Raw genomic sequence first — 16,916 nt, 5'->3', positions numbered from 1 at the left:
CAAATTTTCGTACATCGCCCAAGCAGACATGAGCTCCGCGTTGCTCTTACCCGCCTTCCACAAGTTGGAATAGTCCAGTACTCGAAAATCACTTTTCGCGCTAAGCACCCCTTGCTCTCCGAACCTGCCGAGGAGGTTCTCGATCTCCTTCCTGTCAAAGGCCTTTTCCCATAGCATTACAGGCCTGTGCGGGTCAATGTATGCTGGTTTGATCACCGAGTCTGGATGCCGATCTTGTCTGCAGTGTGGGTATTGTATCACCAATGATGTAAGGTTGATGAGCTCCTCTTTGCGGGCCTTGAGGCTCAATTCCTGCGACATCTTCTCCACTACTGTTCCAGTCATTCTCCCTGAAGCGTCGGGTACTCCCTTTGGGAGCTCAAGATACGGCTCCTTGAGTGCGCGAGCCTGGGGCGACGCTATGAAGATGACATATTTCTTGTGGTATTCGTCTTTCGGGCGTAATACCATCAAAAGGACGGCATTTCCGGTCATCGTGCTGACCAGTGACTGCACGTGGGACTGTAGTTCTGGTGGCGTTGCTTTGGTTCTTCTCCGGAAAACTCAGTGAGGTAGGAGGGTGGGCTCTTTCGTAGAGAGTATGGCGTATAACCACGTTGCGTTTGGCGTATTCGAGAACGGTGCGATTATGGATAGGACAAGCTTTACGGTCGGACAAGAAGCAATCAAGGCAGCAAAATTGTGTTACTGGGAGAGGTTTTGATCAATGTGTTGGACAGAAGACACTGGGTTGAATAGACATTTATATGTTTGCATTTTATGTAGCGTCAGGTACGATCTTGCGTGAACGCTTTCTCAATAGCCGCCCAAAGAGGCCCATGTAGAGCGCCTAATGTCTACACCTCGTTGCGCCCAACAGTACCTCTCCAACAATGTCAACTACCTATAGGTGGGTAAGGCGATGAAACGATTTGTGACGGCGCTAACGGCCTGATTTAGATGATTTGCATTCCCAGTCGTCTCAGAATCTCCCGCAGCGCTTATCCACTCGTTCTTGAGCGCGGACCGACAAGAAGGAATGAGTGAGCGCTAAGACACTACCGAGGAACGTTTTATATGCACCGATAAGTTCAGTCTGCTTGTGGTACACGACATGAGTTTGGTTCAGTTCGCATCGAGTGAGCAGGCGAGGATGAACGCAATGATGGTCATCAGCAGGCATTTTGACGCTTTGGACTTGCAGAACTAGGTCTTTTGGATTAGGTAGGTAGGGAAAGTACCAAGGATGAATGGAAGACTGGAAAAGGACCTGGAGGGTACTTACAGTACCTAGACACATGCCTAGTCCATGTTGTCGCAACTCGAAACGATGCTGTTAGTATTCCAGCGCCTAATCCTTTAGGAAAAAGTGAATGGCTCAACAACCTTGGAAAGTGTCCTTCTGGCATGCTAGAATGCCTTCTACCCCACCTTCCAATCTTGCACCTCCACCCCACCATAAGTGTGGTCTTCATGCCCCACATGATGCTCTTTTTCAACAATGGCTTGAATCGTCGTGCCAATGGGGATATATGTTGCATAGCTGTGGAAATTGCCATCGATTACCTAAGCGGGCGCTTGGTCTAGGGGTATGATTTTCGCTTCGCATACTTCTGCGTAATTTGTGAAAGGTCGTGGGTTCAATTCCCACAGCGTCCACATTGTTTTTGCACTTTTTTTGCCTGCGCCTAGACTGAGTGAGCATGCTTAGTGGCCGCGGGGACCAGGTTGTGTGGTGTCTTCCATGCTCTTTTCGCTGTTCTTGCGGTTGCTCTTGTTTGTTTTCGCTACGTGCAACGAAGTTAGATGGTGTTTGAGTGCTGCTTTTTGCAAGAGATGGCTGTGCAGCGAACGCGAGGGGTGAATTCTCAAACTTCCGTCCGAGACCAAAACGAAAGACCAGCCATGAACATTGTCTCAAGGAGACTGGACTTTCCTTTTGTATTAATCACATTAACGAAGTAGTAAATACCGCTCGCCTGTCCGCTTCAGAGAGCGAGCAGAGCACGAAACATCACCATGACCAAGGGCAAAGAATATGCAGATCATCCAAATGTATTGCTGCCAATGCTCAAAAGATATATACAAAGAAACTCGGGGTATATGTGCGCCGTATCCAACCACCCAAACCAGCAAGTCAGCAACCAGTGTGACGAGCCAAACCATTGTCATCGTCCGCCAAGCACCGCTCAGTGCCTTGCGTGGTGCCTCGTGAGCCTCTGCCTGTGCTCCCTGACATGTCTTGCCATGCGTGCATTTCTGGCCGCGGCAGCAGGCGCCGGCGTCGCGGCGGGAATATCAGCGGTGACAGTGGCATAAACTGTCTCATAAACTGTGTGCACAGCCTGAACGGTATCTGTGACAGTAGGAGCGGCGGGGTCTGCTGGGACGACTGCGTCCACTGGAGGGGCGTTGACAGCGTCGGTGGGCGCTGGAGCAGGCACGGCGGGCGCTTGAGATACAGCGGGTACACTGGAAGGTTGAGCGATGCTTTGCACTGTACTAGGAGCGGCCACTGCGCCACTCGAGTTTTGGGTCGGAGTGTTGGTACCCTCAGGAAGCGACGCGGCAGTTGTTGTCGAAGGCGGCGTCTCATTCGAAGGTTCATCGCCGCTACCTGCTCCAGCTTTGGGCCACTGAAAACCGGACATAGGACCGTTGTTTGTTGGTGCCGGAGCTGGTGCATTGACCTGTGTAGTCGGTGCAACGATTGGGCTTGGAGATTCAGGGGGAATGCTGGGAGAAGCGTCGTCGGCAGGAGGCGATGCGACTGGGGCACTGGGTATCGCAGAGGGAGCCACAGAAAGTGTCTCGCTTGTTGGGATTGGTGCAAAGATGCCGGACGCCGAAGGAGTGATGAGCGAAGTCGGGACTGCAGGGTATCCGGGTTCCACAGGAAGGCCAGAAGACACAGCTGGCGTCTCCGATGGAACTGGTAGGGGGGCGTATGCGGCACTGCTCTGCTCGGATACTGAAGAAGACTGAGGGGCAGAGACAGTACTACTCTGCTCGGGCACTGAAGAAGATTGAGGGATATAAGCAGCACTGCTCTGCTCGGGCACAGAGGAGGGCTGAGGGACAGCGCCGTAGCCACCGTCGTCTTGGTACACCTTGAGCGAATTGACGGTCCAGTATGCCTCGGTAAAAGCCTCTGGGTTATCTCGTACCCATTCCTCGCACGTCGATGCCTTCTTGCTGCAAGAACTGCCCGTGGCGTTCCACACACTAGCGCTGCCCGCCCACTGTCCACAAAACGTAGTGTCAAAAACGATCTGCTGCTGCTTGAATGTGTTCTCAATGTCGCAAGCACCGGCGAACTTGGCAGCTGGCTTACCCCAGCCACTGGGATCTGGGCTGTCACCGAGAACATCTTCCGGGATAGAGTCGCGTGGGAAGAAGTAGACGCTAATGGCTTCGGCAGTCCATTGGGTGGCGTATACACCTCCGCCGATGGCGTTCAAGCCTGCACCGTAGCTCTTGGTTGATGGGTGTTCGATGGAGCATCCTGCGTTCTTTAACTGACCCTCGGCAGCAACATCGCAGTTTCCTGTGGTTACCGAACCGGCAAACTGGGTGGTGTCTTCGCCAATCTGGCAACCCGGGCCTGTGTGAAGGGTCATGCCATTGTTCGTCTGGTCGTTGACGCCTTCGATGATGTCGATTTCGCCGTTCTTTGGCCAGTTAGGACCGGTGGTCCAGAAGCTATGGTGCGTCAGTTATGTAACTGTATATCAAGTCGAGTCTACTTACGCCGGCCACGTACCACAGCCAAAGGGCATGTGGGCGACATCCACCACGATCAGCCCACTATCGTATGTCTTCTTGCTCTCAATACGAATGCTAGGCCTTCCTTCTGGTGTCTGGTTCTGTGTGTCTACGCCCCATGAGATCGCCGAGGTAGACGAGTTGATAAGGTTGGTCTGTCTTGCCGTAGCTTCATCGACATACTGTACAAAACCCTCTGTCGGGTCGGGTCCGGTAAAGAAGTCAAAGGCCCCGTAAAAGTCCGTCATGTAGTCGTCCTCGAGAACATAGCCAGCTATGCTCAGTTGGAAAAAGGCCGCAGCCGAAGTGAGTGTGGAGAAACGCATCGTCAAGACGCTGAAAAGTGAAGAAGAAGATAGTAATGAATGACTGCGTACTAGACGCGTGAAAAAAGACACAAGAACTGAAGAGACGACAGTACGAGATGGCGATGTAACCAAGCCCGAGGTGGTCGCAAAGGGACGACCTACCTATATATGCAGGCCTAGAACAGAGCCGCACCAACGTCCCGAACATGGCAACCATCAATTCGCCCCAAGGGCCTCGTCTACTGACTAGACGAGTGCGGGTGAGTGTACATCTCCCGTTAGGCACATCGGGCTTCGTTTCAACATGATGGGAATTATAGACGGACCCAGTTTATTTTCGGTTAGCAACATTGGGGGGGACCTGCAGGAACCAGTCAGGCCCGTATGATGGGGAGTCGATAGCGCTGGCAAGGCTGTCCAGATTCCTGACCAAACATGGGTCGTTTCATGAGAAATGGGACGGATGGCCCGTTGGCAAACGGACTGAGGCGCTTGAAACGGACAGAAGCGCACATGCTGGTGGATATGTGGCGGGCACTAGGGGCACTATTGACTGCCTGAGGCATTTGTCGCGGTTGCCGAACTGTGATTTGCTGTCAAGGCGATGAAACGCGTGATGGTCGAGGGTGGGATGAAGAGAGCGGTTGCTGGCCAATGCCGCGTGCTGGTTGTAGCGCTTCCGAAGCGAGCGCAGCGTTCCACTAGTCTGAAACCAACTACTCGACCAATGAGTCGTCCAAGACGATCAACACAATTCTGGAGAGGTATATATATGCTTGTTCGAGGTGGATGCAGAGATGTGGCCCATGGTGCACGTGTAATTATCTTCATTCATATCTGGCATTGCGCGTCGTCATTAATCTAACGGGACAACAACTACTGCATCGACTCGACTACAATGGCGGAAGCACCACCGCCACCGTTGCAGATACCGGCACAGCCAATCTTGCCCTTCTTCTCCCTGAGCACACCGAGCAGTGTAGTTGTGATCCTGGCACCGGAAGCACCAAGCGCGTGGCCAAGGGCAACGGCACCACCGTGCTGGTTGACCTTGTCTTCTTGAATACCAAGGAGCTTCATGTTGGCGAGGGCAACGACACTGAAGGCCTCGTTGATCTCAAAGGCGTCGACTGCGGAGAGGTCCACCTTTGCGTGCTTCAAAGCCTTGGGGACGGCGAGGGCCGGGGTAGTGGTGAACTTGGAAGGGTTCTGCTCTGCGTCACCCCAGCCGAGGATCTTAGCAATGGGCTTGAGGCCGTGCTTCTTGACAGCCTCCTCAGAGGCAAGGACGAGAGCAGCAGCGCCATCGTTGAGCGGTGAGGCGTTGGCAGCGGTGACGGTTCCGTTTCCAGGCTTGAACGAGGGCCTCAGGGTGCGGATCTTTGCCTCGTTGAACTGCAAATGATGAGCAAGTGCAGATTAGTGAACACGATAAAGAGGGCGACTTACGTTCTTGGGCTCGTCGTCGCGGTCGATAACGACCGCAGGCTTGCCGCGTCCTCCGGAGACCTCAATGGGGGCAATCTCGTCCTTGAACAAGCCAGCCTCGTGCGCGGCAATGGCCTTCTTGTAGGTGCGGATGCAGTAGTCGTCCTGTTCCTCACGGGAGAAGCCGTGGTCCTCGGCGCACTCCTCGCCCTGCAGACCCATGTGCTCCTTCTTGTATGCGTCGGTCAGGCCGTCCTTGAGCAGACCGTCGACCAGCGCTTGGTCTCCGAACTTGGCGCCTGTCCTCATGTTGGGGAGGTAGTGGGGGGTGTTGGACATGCTCTCGGTGCCGCCAGCGACGACAATGTCGGCATTGCCGGTTATGATGGTCTGCGCGCCGACGATGAGGGCCTTGATGGACGAGGCGCACACCTTGTTGATGGTGGTTGCGACGGTCGACTCGGGGAGGCCAGCGCCCAGGGCACACTGACGGGCGGGATTCTGGCCGAGGCTGGTCGTCTGTCAGTACCTTGCTTCTGAGGCCTGTGGCGTACGGTGCACTCGGGGTATTTTGCACTCGGGGTATTTTGCAGTCGGGGTATTTCGTACTTTGCGGAGAGGACATTGCCAACGAAGACTTCCTCGACATCGGTGGGCTTGATGCCAGCACGCTCAACAGCAGCTGCAGCGAGTTTGATTAGACTGGTGTGCCGGGCGAGTGGCAGCAGGCGTACATACCCTTGATGGCGTGCGAGCCCAGCTGGACTGCAGTCAGACTCGAGAGGGAGCTGGAGTCGCGTAAGTTGGCGTTTGCCCCTCGTCTCCAAGACTAGAAAACATACCCCAAGAACGCGCCCGTAGGCGTGCGCGCAGCCGAGACAATGTAGACGGGGGGAAGGGACGACATGTTGGCTATCTGGAAAGGTGCAGGAGGGCAATTGGAGGGGGGCAGACGAGATATACAGGCGTGTCTTTAAATAAAAGCCCCGACTTCAGCAAGGACATGTTTTTGAAGTTTAGCCGGGCGCGACAACGGCGCCCAGGGTAGTGAGAACTCGTCCCTGCGTCGCCTCCGCCCTCACCGCCTAGCGCTAGCCCGCGGAGCCACGCTCTGAACTTTTGCGATAGCTTTGAGCTCGACGCGCATCACCACCGCGCATATACCCACCCCTACCGCCACCATGGACGACCTCTACGACGAGTGAGTGCCCCCAATCGCTGCACAAATTCCACGCGACTGACGTGCCACAGGTTTGGAAATTTCATCGGCGAGGCCGGGTCCGATGACGATGTCCAGAGCACCGGCGAGGCAGCCGACGCCTATGTCCTCGACGACGACGATGACGACGCCGACAGGAATGACCAGCAGCTCATGGAGGTCGACGAGGGCCCGTCCAACGCCGTCATCCTCCACGAAGACAAGCAGTACTACCCTTCCGCCTCTGACGTCTACGGCCCAGATGTCGAGGTGCTGGTGCAGGAGGAAGACACGCAGTCGCTGGCCCAGCCTGTAATTGCGCCAGTGGTGCAGAAGAAGTTCACCGTTCAAGAGACAGACCTGCCTCCGGTCCACCACTCACGAGAGCTCCTGACGGATTTGATGAACTTTCCCGACCAGATACGAAACATCGCCATCGCTGGACACCTGCACCATGGAAAGACCGCTTTCATGGACATGCTGGTCATGGAGACACACGACATTCAAGATCGCCTCGACTACAAGAGGGGCAAGAAGCGCGAGGAACAACTGCGCTACACCGACGTACACGTGCTCGAACGCGAACGGGGCCTCTCCATCAAGGCTGCGCCCATGAGCCTCGTCCTCCAGAACACAAAGTTGAAGTCGCATCTCGTCAACATTCTCGATACCCCTGGACACGTAAACTTCGCCGACGAAGTTGCCGCCTCATTGCGCCTCGTCGATGGAGTAGTCTTGGTCGTGGATGTAGTCGAGGGCGTGCAGGTCAACACGGAGCAAGTCATAAAGCACGCCGTGCTGGAAGATCTGCCCCTCACACTGGTGGTCAACAAGATGGACCGCTTGATCCTCGAACTCAAGCTGCCGCCCAGCGATGCATACTTCAAGATCAAGCACGTTATCGAGGAAGTCAACACCGTCATCGAGAACACCATTCCAGGCCGCGGCGAGAGCAGACGGGTAAGCCCTGAGAAAGGCAACGTCGCTTTCGCTTGCTCCAGCATGCGCTGGTGCTTCACCATCCAGTCCTTCGCAAAGATGTACTCCGACTTCTATCCTGGACCATCCAAGCTGCCAGGATTTGGCGTTCCAATGAAGGGTCTGGACATTGACAAATTCGCCATGCGCCTTTGGGGCGACATCTATTATAACCCCGGAAGCCGCAAGTTCAGTCGCAAGCGACAGGAGGAGGCCTCACAGCGCTCCTTTGTGCATTGGATCCTGGAGCCTGTCTACAAGATCTACTCGCACACGCTAAGCCAGAGCCCGGACGACCTCAAGGAGACGCTCGACACATTAGGCATCCGATTGAAGCCATCTGAATACAAGACAGACGCGAAAGAGTTGATGCGTCTGGTATGCCAGCAGTACTTCGGTCCGTCCCTGGGATTCGTCGACATGATCACCCAACATGTTCCATCGCCTGAACAGGGAGCGCAGCGACTACTACAAAGGCACTACACTGGACCTCTGGATACGAAGACCGCCGAAGCCATGCAGAAGTGCGATCAGAACGGGCCTCTAGTCGTACATGTTACGAAGCTCTTCAACGCGACAGATGCGAAATCATTCACCGCACTAGGCCGTGTAATGAGCGGTACCGCAACTTCGCCGCAGTCGGTGCGTGTTCTTGGAGAAGGCTACACAATCGAAGATGAGGAAGATATGATTGTCGCCACGGTGACAGACACATGGATCGCGCAATCAAGATACAACATTCCCGTCAGCGGTGTCCCGGCAGGTAACTGGGTGTTGCTTGGTGGTGTCGACAACTCGATCGTCAAGACGGCGACTATTGTATCCACCAAACTTCCCGATGACGAAGACGCTTACATTTTCCGACCCATCCGCCACTTTTTCGAGTCCGTATTCAAGGTCGCCGTCGAACCCATAAACCCCTCCGAACTACCAAAGATGCTCGACGGTCTGCGCAAGATCAACAAGTCATACCCGCTCATCACAACCAAGGTCGAAGAGTCAGGAGAGCATGTCGTTCTCGGTACCGGCGAACTTTACATGGACTGTGTCTTGCATGACCTACGGCGGCTATATGCTGACATGGAGATCAAGGTGTCCGATCCCGTTACAAGGTTCTGCGAGACGGTTGTCGAGATGTCCGCTATCAAGTGCTATGCGCTCACACCAAACAAGAAGAATAAGCTTACTATGATTGCTGAGCCGCTGGACCCAGGTATTGCCGAAGACATCGAAGCTGGAAAGGTCAACATCAAGGACCCCGTCAAGGTTGTTGGAAAGTTCTTTCAAGACAACTACGGATATGACTTGCTCGCCTCGCGCAACATCTGGGCTTTCGGCCCTGACGACATGGGTGCCAACATCCTACAAAACGACACGATTCCTGGAGAGGTCGACGGCAAGACTCTGCGTTCAGTCCGGGACACGATTCGACAGGGTTTCAGCTGGGCTACCCGTGAAGGTCCGCTCTGCGAGGAGCCCATTCGCAACACAAAGTTCCGCATCACGGATGTCGACCTTGCACCAGAAGCCATATTCCGTGGAGGTGGTCAGATCATCCCCACGAGTCGGCGAGCATGTTACTCAAGTTTCCTAATGGCAACTCCCAGGCTGATGGAGCCGGTATACTCTTGCAGCATGACCGGCCCTGCAGACACCAAGAGTAGTTTGTACACAGTCCTTGCACGGAGGAGAGGACACGTCCTGCAGGACGGACCCATTGCCGGTACTCCTCTCTACAATGTTCGTGGTCTTATCCCGGTCATCGATTCTTTCGGTTTCGAGACCGATCTTAGGGTACGTACATACCTTCTGTTCCGGTTGCTTGCTATCATAGCATATGCTAACTTATGTAGATCCACACACAAGGACAAGTCTCTCTCTCCCTCGTCTTCGACCGCTGGTCCATCGTCCCTGGCGACCCTCTCGACAAAGAAATCACAACCCGACCGCTTGAACCCGCAACCGCACAACAACTAGCACGCGATTTCGTACTCAAGACACGAAGGAGGAAGGGTCTCGCAGAGGACGTTACAATTAGCAAATTCCTGGAGCCGGAGCTCTTCCATTCTCTCAAGGAGAGTGGAGCGCTCGATGGGTAGATGATGGATTGTATAGCATACTATTGGAGTCAAAAAGGAAACGGCGCAAATTGGAAGATGCAAAAGCATATAGGGAGAGCATATTGGAGATGTGCTCATGAAAGCGGTTGGTGAGTCGAAATGAAATATACCCGTCGCATGTCACTATGAATGCAGTTCGCTATGCATGTATGAATATTTCTGTTAACTTGCATTACTCTCTCTCTTGTCACAACATTCTTTATGGTTTAATATTGAAGCACCCAATATCACGACTTTCTGCATGCTTTCAACCAAAATCTCCATGACGGAGAGACTACGTCGTTCGCTAGCCTTTTTCTTCCAGACCCAACCAGCGATATGCTATGGCTTGTTATCTCATCTGCTTCTCTCGGGCCAAACAGCAGAAGCGACCTGACATTCCCGAATTCAGCTCTACACTCTGTCAAAAACATATCTGGAAATTAACTCATCCGACATCAAAATTCTGCCGTCACCATCTGACGCTGGCTCCACGGCAAAGTCGGGTGTACCCGTTATACTCTCTCCGGTCTCGGAGAACTAAAGGCAATGTCGAAAACAACAACAAGGTAGCGCATGTAGAGCACAGACATAAGCGGACCTCAGTAGATTTTGAGACAGAGCGACGCGTTATGTCGCAGCTGGGCGTTTTTTTTTGAGAGAGATGCCAAGACGCCATACGAAGGTGTCGTGTGGATAGAAGACACGATGCCAAGCGATGCGTTCTGCTAGTCATGTGTATCGATGGCGAATGAGATCAAAAAGAGACATACATGAAATGTAGCAGAATGCTTGCATGTGTGTAGGATTTTAGGATCTCGGGCTCACTGGCGAGGTACTCGAACAGCGATCCTGAAGACCACGATCGCGAGAACTGCCTGCGAATGAGAGAAGGTAGTGGTCGCTTGAGGCTATAGAGTGACATGTAGAGAGGAAATACTCACCGTGAGAGTATAAAAGCGTGGTAGGGTGCAGCAGAATGAACCATCCGCAATGCAAGCGGCATGGGCGTAGTATTGGGTATCAAAACACGCAGCAATATATGGCCGAAGCCAACGAAAACGCAAAACGATACGCAAAGCGCATAAAAGAACAACGCTGGCAAACAAACCTGGCGAGACCCAAGATCTTCACCTCCCATTACCTGTACTGATACTCATTCTCATCATCACTGTCGTCCTGTCTTTCGAGCTCGTCCTCAATCTCCTCATTGAGCAAGAGACCCATATCGTACGTGTTTTCCCTAATCTCATCCGCCTCTTCCCTGTTCACTGCACAATCATCCATGATCAGCAGGATTGCTGCCTCCGGAACCATTACAGCTTGTACAAAGGCCGCGATGCCAGATGCTTGCACAACGCGATCTTTGCAGTTCTTCATCTCGTTCTTTAGAGTATCCATGACGCTCTCTGTGATAACGCGACGACCGTGGGAACCATAGTAGCCTGGGTAGACGGCTTTCTCGTCAAGAGCGTACGATTCAAGCTCTTCTTGTACGTCTTCTGCCAGATCTGTTCGCCTTGAGGGTACAGCGGCGGCTTTTCCTGTCAGAGCCAACGGTTCGTAACGATCTCTGTGTATACTCGACTGATTGTTGTTTAGTATCTGTGATAGAGTCGTCTTGTGTCTGCGTATTCGCCTGGGAAGTGCTTTCCAGTCAATGTCTGGATACCCCTTTTCGGTGTATTCCTTGTGTGCTGACTTCTTCTTATGCGCATGGCAGAATGCAGTCTTGTTTTTAACTGTTTTCTCCTTGCCTGTCCAGAAGTCCCAGTAATCCTCCTGCTCAACGAGCTTTGAACATAGCAGGCATCGCGAGCCCTCCTCTTCTACTGGCTCAAGTTTGCTCATGTAGCTATTGATGTCGTCGAGAGCTTCTTGTGGTGCGCTGGAGTTTGGTTGCGAAGACGGTGGTTCCTGATTTTCCTTCCAACTACTAAGCTGGTTCATGAGGTGGGCGGTTCTGGCGGCCTTTTCTGCCTTTAGCGACTTGGGGCTCTTTGGCTTGGTCCCTAGTTCTCTGTCCAGCTCGTCGTCGTCGAATGCAATAGGTGCAGCATTGCTGCTCTTAGGTTTTGTACCCTTTGCTTTCTTTTCAACTTCACGTAGTCCTAGATCGTTCATCTCTTGTTGTCTGTCACTGTCTTTGGGGAGCGCAAAGAGCTCTTCGTCGTCTAAGCCAGATGTGCTTCCGTCGCTCTCAGCACCGGCTTGTGACATGGCATTGCGCAATTTATTTTTCGATCCGTACATCTGCACAGTAGTCTTTGACGCTGCCTTGCCAAACTTTTTCGGAGGCGGTGCATGTATGTTCTTGGTCTTGGAGCCATAGCCTTTGGAATTTGCGTTCTTCTTCTGAGAAACGTGTTCAATGCCCCATTTGATTGGACTGTCGCTGGATGATCCCGCGGAAGACGCGGGTGTGTGTTCCCTATTATCGTCGAACCCTCCGGTCGTTTTGTGCGCTTGACCATTCTGATACGCCCCTCTTGCAGGTGGACGGATTATCTCAAGCGCCTTCTTGCCAGACCTTCTTGGTGGTCCTCTTAGAGTGTCTAGGGCGCTTTTCGGCGTTGGTTTACTAGGTTTCGAGGGCTGAACCGGTCGCGGTGGGGGAGCGTGTAATTCATCGTCGGAAGACAAGGGTTCGGCGTTGACATCGATTTCATGCTGCTTCGTTACCGGGGCGGTCTCACCCTTCGCTCGTCTCTTGGGTATCGGTTCTTCGTGATCGTCTGCGCCCGCATGGCGCTTTCCACCAATCTTTGTTAACAATTTAGGCGTCTGCCTACTCAGTATCGGCATTGCCGCGCGTTAATAACGTAATTGGAACAAAATGCAAAGGCATAAACCCCTGTCGAAGAACAGGCGATGTTGCCGCGCGTGAAGGCGGGATCCTGCAGGAGAGGAGTCGACCTCGAGTTCATGCAACGCGCCTGCCGATGTTCCACGACGCGAACACGGCGTTCGCGCTACTGCGGTAGCCTTATCGATACCGCCCGAGCTCCGCCAAAAAAAGTTCCATGGGCAATCCAATTCCGTCGCAACCTCCCCCAAACACCACAAAACCCCAAACGCACCCCCACGATGGCTCTCGACGAAGCGCTGCAGCAGCCCTTGAACTTCACCGGTCATCGGCACATGATCTCGCGCCTCCTCTTGGCGACACTCACCGGCCGACCCGTTCGCATATCGCAAATTCGCTCTTCCTCAACCACACCAGGCCTAACGCGCCATGAGACAAACTTCATCCGACTGCTTGATTCGGTAACGAACGGTTCCCAGATTCAATTCAGCATGACGGGTACGACACTGGTTTACAGACCTGGTCTGATCACCGGAAGCGCCGAGGGGCTGGGAGCCAGCGGAGGCGTAATCAGGCATGAGATACCAGCAGAGTGCAGAAAGAGGGGTGTGAGCTGGTGGCTGGTTCCCCTGTGCGTTCTCGCGCCCTTCAGCAAGGGAAACATGAATGTTGTCTTTTACGGCGAGGGCTGTGTCACAGCGTCCACCATTGCTGGCGACATCTCTGCAGACACCGTTCGTACGGCTATCCTGCCGCTGTATAAGAACTTTGCCATCGAGCGAAATATCGAGTTGCGTATCCTCAAGCGCTCTTCTGCGCCTGCGGGAGGAAAGGGAGCGGGCGGAGAGGTACAACTGGTCTTTAACCACCAGGTTCGTCTACCAAAGACACTGCATCTGCTGAACCCCGGAAGAGTCAAGAAGATAAGAGGTGTGGCGTACTGTGTCGAGGTCCCTAAAAGCAACAACGAGCGCATGACCTTTACTGCAAGAGGCATTCTCAACAAATTCGTCCCGGATACGTACATCTTCTCAGACGCAAGCGCCGCACCTCTGATACCAACATCTGCCAAGGGCCATTCTAGCGGAAAAGTGAAGGGCGCAGTGGGATTTGGAATCAGTCTGGTCGCAGAGACCAGTACGGGATGCATATACTCGGCCGACGTATGCTCACCGCCTGATGGCGGTGTTCCGGCAGACGAAATCGGCAAGCAATGCGCATACCAGCTTCTCGAGAAGATATCGCAAGGAGGCTGTGTGGAGAATGTAGCTGCGCCCACCGTTCTCATGCTCATGGCCATGGGTAGCGAGGATGTAGGAAGAGTAGCGCTGGGCAAGGACATTCTAGGCAGCGAGGAGATTATACAACTTGCACGGGATTCAAAGGTCTTTGGAGGCAGCGCATGGGGCTTCAGGGAGGCAGGTGGTGAGAGAGAAGAAATCGTCGTTAGCGTTGTCGGAAGGGGAGTAGGCAATGTAGGGAGGAAGGTTGCTTAGATTCTTCAAGTTTGGGAAAAGTTATTCGCGCAAATATGATACCCCCGATTTCTCGTAATCTATCTTGGTCTGTCTGATAACAGTCAGCTTCCTTGCGCATGTACTTTAGTGGGCTTCACTAAAGCAACGGTCAGGAAACGCGTTTTCTTAAGCAAAAATAGACGCCGCCCAATGATTTGATTCGCATAAACCATTCTACAAAAAACCCACACGCTAGAGATGAAGACATTCCTACTGTCTCTTGCCCGCCGAGCTCGCTCCGCTACCACTACCCTCCTCTTCGCTCTCATCCTGTGCATACTTCTCGTTATACTTATCCTGGTCCCGATATGGGCCCTCATCGCCCTCATCATCACTCAGCAAGTCCTCATCAGACTCGCCAGCAAAAGCATCGTACAACTCTCCACCCCTCTTGGCGCGTTTCTTCCGGCCGGCAGCACCAGAAAGCAAGCCCGCGTCGTCCCTATCTTCGTTGTCGTCCAGCACCTCGAATTCGTAGGCATCACGCGAGTCCTTCATGCGCTTGCGTCTAGCAATAAAGAGATAGGTACAAAGACCAGCGACGAAAACAATGATCAAAGCAAGAGCACCATAGATCCAAATTTGCGTCCGCTTCGACACACCGAAGGAGGGGAAGGGGTTGGGGAGGAAGTTTTCAGGTGGAGCAGCAGACGCCGTGGCACTTGCGCTTGCAGTTGCCGAAGCCGTCGTCTGTACACCACTGTTAGCCGAAGTTTGAGAGGGTTTCTGGTTCACGGGACGATCGGGGTGGTCATCGGGGATAGATGTTATAGTAGGTGTGGTACCAGGGGGTATGGTAACACTAGTAGTATGCGCCGGGTGATCGTCAATCTTGTCGTGATCGTCGTCGTCGTGTTCGTCAGGGATGGGGCGGAGTTTGGCTTTGGAGGCATCGATGCATTCGCCCCAGAGACGGAGCTTCCAGTCGGTAAAAGTACCAGTCTTAGCGTTACCGGATTTGACATCTTTGACGATGACGGTCCAGTTGCCGATGGCGTCTTCACCCCAGTGAGCAACGGACATGAACGTCCAGTCAATGTAACCGTATGGTGCCTCGTCGCCTTGGCGTGCGGTGGAGAGATGCGAGACCATGCCGCTTGGAGATCGGAGTTCGACAGCGAGGTCGCCGCGGCGCGTGTGCTCCACGTTCATGGTGAGAGTGATGTGCTCAACACGGGCAAAGTTGGCCTTGTTGAGCATCTCTTCTTTGACTTCAAAGACACTGGCGAGGCCTTGGTTGCCTTCGGGGATCGCCTTTTTCACGTGCATCCAGGGGGAGTAGAACCAAGCCTGGGGCTTGACGAGCTCCCATTCCTTCGCCTTCTCAACGATTGCATACGCATCCAGCTTTCCATAACCGAATTGATGGCTGTACATGCGGTCGATTGTGGTCTTGGTCCAGTCACTGGGTGTATCAAAGGGGACAGCTGTCATGACAGCAAGCCATTGCATGTCACGCCATGTCAACTCAGGACGAGCCTGAAGCGCGAGGACGAATACTCCTACACCGATGGGTCCGGCAGCCGATGTACCTCCGTGCTGGTTGGTGCACTTGTTTGCGCCAACATCTGTTGTGTGGATGGCATCGCCGCCGCCGCTGCTGTATGTCACGACTAGCTGTGCCGAGCAGGCCTCGGAGTAGTATGGGTGTCCGTTGTTCTGGTCGATGGCGCCAACGGTTATGCTGTAGATGCTGTTGGTGTAGCCGTCAAAGTTGCAGTTGTCGTCGCTCGCAGCGCCATTGCCCGCCGCAAAAACATAGATGGATCCCTTTCCGCCGCGACCCTGCTGGACAGCAGTGACCATGGCCTTTTCAATGAGAATGCCTGGAGCCTGCATGGTCTTACCATCGTCTGGAGGACCCCAGGAGCACGAGTAGATGTCGTTCTTCTGCATCTCGTAGTTTATCGCAAGCGCCTCGTCAAGATCTGTGATATCTCCCGAGAGGATGCGCACACCTGAGATTTTAGCATCGTAGGCAAGTCCAACACCACAGGCGTCGTTCCTTCCTGCAGCGATTTCTCCGGCGCATCGTGTACCGTGTCGGTCGTCAGAGAGCTTCGGGGTAGGCAGGTCTTCGTGGTCGTTGTAATCGTGCGAGCCTTCAGCAAAGAAGTTGTCCTTGAGGTCGTTGCTTGTGTAGTCGAGACCATCGTCAACAACACATGCAGTGACGCCTTTACCAGTAATGCCTTGCGTCCACACACCAGTAACATTTATGTCGTTGCCGGGCGTCTTCACGTTGAAGATGTGCCATTGCTCCTCGAAGATGGGGTCCTTGATTTGCAGCTTGGCCGCGACTTCCCGCTGAGCTTGAATAGCAGGCGTGACGGGCGGGGCGGCTCGTTCTGGCCGATCTGGTATCACGCTGCGCTTCCAGTGGCGCGGCTTGATCTTCTGCTTTTGAGTAAAGCGGACGTTGTCAAGAAGATGGTACTCGAGGCCAACTTCTCGTTTCCGCCGCCGCCTCTTCAGTTCTTGTTGTGCGTCGTTGACGATGTCGTTTTCGTGTTTAGGGGCCTTGAAGACATGGTGGTCCTCAAGCGTCCCGAATGGGCCCTCGTACGTGAGGCCAAGGTGCGCAGCGATGTCCGAGGGCGATGCAGACGGGGAAAGGTGAATGGCATAGTAGTCGTGGCTCGAGTAGTTGCGAGGTGGCAGGTGCTTTCCTCCTGCTGCAGCAAGTGTTGCCACAGCGAGCAGGCTCCAAAGGTGAATGCGCATGGCGAAGATGCCTGGAGGATATTACGTGCAGCCGGCTGCGGTCATGTATCGTGAAGAGTCGTAGGATGTGCCCGGGCAAGAGGCGACCGTCTT

At 53.8% G+C, this 16,916-nt stretch overlaps 6 protein-coding genes across 6 annotated transcripts; 2 read left to right on the top strand and 4 right to left on the bottom strand.

Annotated features, from left to right (window-relative positions):
* Positions 1 to 2,189: 2,189 nt before the first annotated feature.
* On the bottom strand, positions 2,190 to 4,091 carry ACET3X_006620 (uncharacterized protein; the record flags this gene model as incomplete). The annotated part of the gene is made up of 2 exons (XM_069452770.1): positions 2,190 to 3,702; positions 3,751 to 4,091. 2 exons carry the CDS (start codon positions 4,089 to 4,091, stop codon positions 2,190 to 2,192), a joined length of 1,854 nt encoding a protein of 617 aa, XP_069305388.1.
* An 858-nt stretch (positions 4,092 to 4,949) lies between these two features.
* ACET3X_006619 (uncharacterized protein) lies at positions 4,950 to 6,408 on the bottom strand (the record flags this gene model as incomplete). The annotated part of the gene is made up of 5 exons (XM_069452769.1): positions 4,950 to 5,468; positions 5,523 to 6,012; positions 6,111 to 6,183; positions 6,240 to 6,289; positions 6,344 to 6,408. 5 exons carry the CDS (start codon positions 6,406 to 6,408, stop codon positions 4,950 to 4,952), a joined length of 1,197 nt encoding a protein of 398 aa, XP_069305387.1.
* Positions 6,409 to 6,682: 274 nt separating this feature from the next.
* ACET3X_006618 (uncharacterized protein) lies at positions 6,683 to 9,776 on the top strand (the record flags this gene model as incomplete). The annotated part of the gene is made up of 3 exons (XM_069452767.1): positions 6,683 to 6,702; positions 6,753 to 9,471; positions 9,531 to 9,776. The coding sequence occupies 3 exons, from the start codon at positions 6,683 to 6,685 to the stop codon at positions 9,774 to 9,776; spliced, it is 2,985 nt and encodes a 994-aa protein (XP_069305386.1).
* Positions 9,777 to 10,916: 1,140 nt separating this feature from the next.
* On the bottom strand, positions 10,917 to 12,581 carry ACET3X_006617 (uncharacterized protein; the record flags this gene model as incomplete). Its single annotated transcript, XM_069452766.1, has 1 exon — positions 10,917 to 12,581. One exon carries the CDS (start codon positions 12,579 to 12,581, stop codon positions 10,917 to 10,919), a length of 1,665 nt encoding a protein of 554 aa, XP_069305385.1.
* Positions 12,582 to 12,863: 282 nt separating this feature from the next.
* Positions 12,864 to 14,078, top strand: ACET3X_006616 (uncharacterized protein; the record flags this gene model as incomplete). The annotated part of the gene is made up of 1 exon (XM_069452765.1): positions 12,864 to 14,078. The coding sequence occupies one exon, from the start codon at positions 12,864 to 12,866 to the stop codon at positions 14,076 to 14,078; it is 1,215 nt and encodes a 404-aa protein (XP_069305384.1).
* Positions 14,079 to 14,309: 231 nt separating this feature from the next.
* On the bottom strand, positions 14,310 to 16,823 carry ACET3X_006615 (uncharacterized protein; the record flags this gene model as incomplete). The annotated part of the gene is made up of 1 exon (XM_069452764.1): positions 14,310 to 16,823. The coding sequence occupies one exon, from the start codon at positions 16,821 to 16,823 to the stop codon at positions 14,310 to 14,312; it is 2,514 nt and encodes an 837-aa protein (XP_069305383.1).
* Between the last annotated feature and the right edge of the window lie 93 nt (positions 16,824 to 16,916).

This window comes from Alternaria dauci, chromosome 6 (genome assembly GCF_042100115.1).
Source record: "Alternaria dauci strain A2016 chromosome 6, whole genome shotgun sequence".
NCBI lineage: Eukaryota > Fungi > Ascomycota > Dothideomycetes > Pleosporales > Pleosporaceae > Alternaria > Alternaria dauci.
This window is presented reverse-complemented; position numbering and strand designations above follow the sequence as displayed.